The sequence below is a fragment of the Corvus brachyrhynchos genome, unplaced genomic scaffold (genome assembly GCF_000691975.1).
Source record: "Corvus brachyrhynchos isolate BGI_N302 unplaced genomic scaffold, ASM69197v1 scaffold544, whole genome shotgun sequence".
NCBI lineage: Eukaryota > Metazoa > Chordata > Aves > Passeriformes > Corvidae > Corvus > Corvus brachyrhynchos.
Window position 1 is genome coordinate 777,865 of NW_008238325.1, and position 4,273 is coordinate 782,137.

Genomic DNA, 4,273 nt, shown 5'->3' on the forward strand with positions numbered 1-4,273 from the left:
AGGAGGATATCAGGTGTGCTCAGCACCATGGGTGATTTCCTGCTTGCAGCCTAAGAAAAGAGAGCAGCCAGCATGGGACAGCACATGGGTCCCATTTTTAACCCTACCATCAGAAGGGGACAACGCAGATCTGTGCCGGGGCCTGGGTGGGCAGGAGCCAAGTGATGCAGCTGGTGCTTGCCAGTTGCTGACATGTCCAGGCAGTGCACCTTCCTGCTTTATCTGCCACAGTTGCTAAAACCCAAAACAAATACTTATTTACAGTGAAAATCTGAGGTTTGAGTACAGCAAAAAAAACCAGAAAAATAATACAGGTGAGAGAGCGCTCTAAGGAAGATGAGAGGCTAGATTTATTACATTTGCATTTCTATTTATTCTTCTAAACCAGATGCCCCACGCAAGGAACAAATCCCTGTGCTCCCCCAGCCCTGTGCCTGGTTTTGCCCAGCCTGGGTTTGTCCCTGGAGCAGATGTGGGATGGGAGGCAGAGGCTGCCTGCAGACCGAGCGGCTGCTGCCAACTCTCGCGAGCTCCATGTCAGAAAGAGTTGATTATAATGTCAGCACTGGCCAATTTACGGGCTTAGAGCAGCAGCTGCACCGCTGCATCTCCCCCGAGGGATCCCAAGATCCCGACTCTTAAAAACTTTGTGCTTCTTGTAATAGGAGTGGGGTAAGTGATTCTCCGTTTGCACGTCTCTGCCTGCCAGGATAATTTACGGTTCAGCTTGATTTGCACGGGGATTGGGATCTTTGAAAACGCTCTGCTCTGCCCATTTGTTGCTCTCCGGGGGAAGCTGCCTCTGCTCTGCACATGGAACGAGTGAGCAGCGTGTGTAGCAGACCTTGGCATTATTCAAGGGATCCTGGGCTAAGTAAATTAAGCTGAGCTAGAAATCACTTATTAATTCAACCATCTTTCCTATTTAAATAGCGATTATGTAGTCGGGTGTATAGATTTTTTGGCTGGGTAAAGATTTGCAAGGGGGAGGAAATAGGCATTGAAATAAATAGTGTTCCCTCGCTGAATAAGAATGCAGCAGTGGAGTCTGTTTAACTTTTGCTGGGGGAAACTACTACAGCAGCAGCTTTCTAAAATATGCAGATTCATTGCACGGTAGAACTCTGCTGGGTTGGTGCTGATGAGCTAAAGCAATCTTCTGACCCTTTTGCTCTCATTGTAATAATCAGGTAATGTTTGTTTTGCTCGCTGTGCTTCACATTGCTGAGTTTGGTTTAAAGCAGCATTAAAATCCTCATTAAATGTAATATTTGCCAGGCATTCAAGGTGTAATAATAATCCCCTGTCACTTGCTACTTTTTTTAATATTAGCAGAGTGACCTGAGAGTAGATGAGTCCTCTCATTCAGCAGCACAAAACTTCTGTGTTTTTCAAGCTTGATCCAACTTTTTCTTTGAAATGCCAGAGCTAATTTAAACGGTACAGAACTGAATTTTTTTTTATTCTTTTCTCACTAATTTATTTTCTAAAACTTCTGCCTCTATGTTTTGCAATGTTACATTGTTTTCCTCCCATCCCTTTTTAATTAACAGGAAAGACCAGGGGGAGAATTAATTTTAATTACCATTTAGATGGATTAATCTTGAAGAACTTTAAAGTCTCTTGCTTTTCTTAGCTCCATTTTCTCTTCATAATGACAATATTTGAAATATCTTATTATTTCCAGCTTGTTGTGGTTTGGTCATGATCTTTCTTCACAAATTCAGTGAAGTAACAGTGTCACAACAACAGACTTAGAGAAATTACTTCTCCCATCTCATGGTACTGGCTGCTCCAAAACCCAGCTGGATCCCTCCTCCATCCCACCTCCATTATCATCCTCCCAGCTCAGGTGGCTGTTCAGGATTTTGGGTTTGGTTTTGCAGAGGGGCTGAGAGAAGCCCTGGGATGTTCAACACTAATGAATTTTTAAGTGCAGATTTACAGAGCAAAGCAAATTACTCTTCTCACCTCTGCTTCCATGGCTGCTCTTAAATCTTCTCGAGAAAGTTTTACAATGAAACGTTCTGAGTTAAAAAAATAATCCCAAGTCTGTGTTGGTTTAGCAGGCTGGAAATATTCAGCAAACTGGGTGAGTTATGGCCAATTCTCTCAAAGACAGTGGGATTTAGGCTTCAGTGTTTTAGCAAACTGAGGTAACTGCAAGTACAGGCTCTTGTTTTGGTCTCCGGGGAGATTTGGGTTGAGTACCAGAAAAGGTTCTTCCCCCAGAGGGTGCTGGGCACTGCCCAGGCTCCCCAGGGAATGGTCCCGGCCCCGAGGCTGCCAGAGCTGCAGGAGCGTTTGGGCACCGCTCCCAGGGATGCACAGGGTGGGATTGTTGGGGTGTCTGTGCAGGGCCAGGGCTTGGACTGGATGATCCCTGTGGATCCCTTCCAACTCAGGATATTCCATTTTTCTATGCCTGGCACATAGGGAGGGGGAGACAAAAGCCACTGAATGCTGTGAGTGAGCCTCCTGCCTGTGCTGACCCAAACTCCTTGGGAGCTGCTGGACCCCATGAGCTGACAACTCACATCTCTAATATTTAACAAAAAAGGGGGGCAATTGCAGGTTTCTGTCAGTCAAGCTGAAGACGGGGTGGAGTGTGAGACCAACTCTCAAGTCTATTGCCCTCATTCACTGCCTCATCTATTTTACTTTAACAAAACAACCAGAGCATAAGCGTTTATGTTTTCTAAAATTTATCTATTTTCTGTCTAGATGAATGCTAAGAATGCTGTTCCTGAGGATTCCTCCCTGCTCCTTTGATGCTGTCTCAAAGCTAGGAACCCCTTTGCACAAAACCTTCCAGTTCCCCCCTCCACTGCATTTTCTTTCCAAGAACAGGCAAACAAGCAGGAGCAGCTCAAATTAGGCCACAGCTGTATTTTCCAGAGAAATTATCCTCGTTCCTTTTAAGGACATGAGTGCTCCTCATTAACAAAGAGTGGCCTGTTTAAAGGGACAGGACAGAGCGCGCGATATGTGACAGGGCAACGAGCAAAAAAAAAATAGAAACGAGCTTTGTTGAGCATTTTCACATATGTAAACCACAGAAATGGATTTATGCAAATAGGATTTTCCTGAATTTTTAGATTCAAGGGGACGGTGCTGAGGTGTTATTTGGAAAGGTGGGGTAAACAAGATTATTAGTGTGCTTAAATTTGATGTATAATCAACGTTTATAGCCTTAGCTTTAAGGTAATACTGATTAGCAGTTGGAAAAGTTCTCAGGAAGGAAAGAGCAAATCATACCCAAATTATTAGGCACCATTGTCATATATTCAAAAATCCTTGATGTTTTAGCATTTTAGTATTCATTCCAAATATGACATTCGTGCTTCATGTGACTCTGATGGTTGTAAGCTTGGTTAAGGTGCTCTAGAAAAACAAGGTCTTAGAAGAAATTATTCCTGTAGGTTTTGGTTGGTGGGTAGATCATCTGCAATGGTCAGAGCCTGCTTGTATGACTTCATCTCTCCTGGTTTGTCTTCCTCAGTTCTGTAGTTTTTAGCAAGAAAATTTTTCTGAAGTACTGGCCAAATACTAAACAAATGGACAGAGTCTTTGCAACACAAATAACCAACAAGAACTTACAGTTAAAGCCTTCTGTGCCGTGTGCAGCAGCACCTTCTCATTTTCACCGCCCCTGGGATGAGCCATGCCCTTATTTAACACACCATTGTGATACTGATATATTGCAACACTAATTCTGAATTTATTTTTTGTCCTGTTTTTCAGGCATCATGATTTGGACAAATGGTTTAAGCCTCTCTACCAGATTTCTGATGGGGTTTCTTCTCCTGTCTGTGTTCGTCAGGAAGGTGGCACCTGAGGAGAACATCATTGCAACCAAGAACGGCAAAGTCAGAGGTACCAGCCTGCAGGTGCTGGGGGGAACTGTGACAGCTTTCCTTGGGATCCCTTATGGACAGCCCCCCATCGGGAGGCTGCGATTCCAAAAGCCAGAACCTCGGGAGAAGTGGGCAGATGTTTGGGATGCCACCAAGCACGCAAACTCCTGTTACCAACCCATAGACACAACTTACCCAGGGTTTGCTGGGTCAGAGATGTGGAACCCAAAAACCAACCTGAGTGAGGACTGCTTATACCTGAATGTATGGATTCCTTCTCCCAAGCCCAAGAACGCCACTGTCATGGTGTGGATTTATGGTGGTGGCTTTGAGTCTGGGTCCACTTCCCTGCCTGTCTACGATGGGAAGTTTCTGGCCCGGGGGGGAAGAGGGGGCGTGGGTTTCCTTAACGACAG

At 44.7% G+C, this 4,273-nt stretch overlaps 1 protein-coding gene across 1 annotated transcript in view; it reads left to right on the forward strand.

Moving 5' to 3' along the window:
- The first annotated feature begins 779 nt into the window (after positions 1-779).
- Positions 780-4,273, forward strand: part of BCHE (butyrylcholinesterase) — a 28,280-nt gene continuing 24,786 nt past the window's right edge. Inside the window, 3 exon segments of the mRNA XM_017734347.1 lie at positions 780-874; positions 3,745-4,256; positions 4,258-4,273. The exon segment at positions 4,258-4,273 is cut by the window's right edge and continues 994 nt beyond it. Of these exon segments, the coding sequence (XP_017589836.1) occupies positions 814-874; positions 3,745-4,256; positions 4,258-4,273 (589 nt within the window). The 5' untranslated portion in view covers positions 780-813.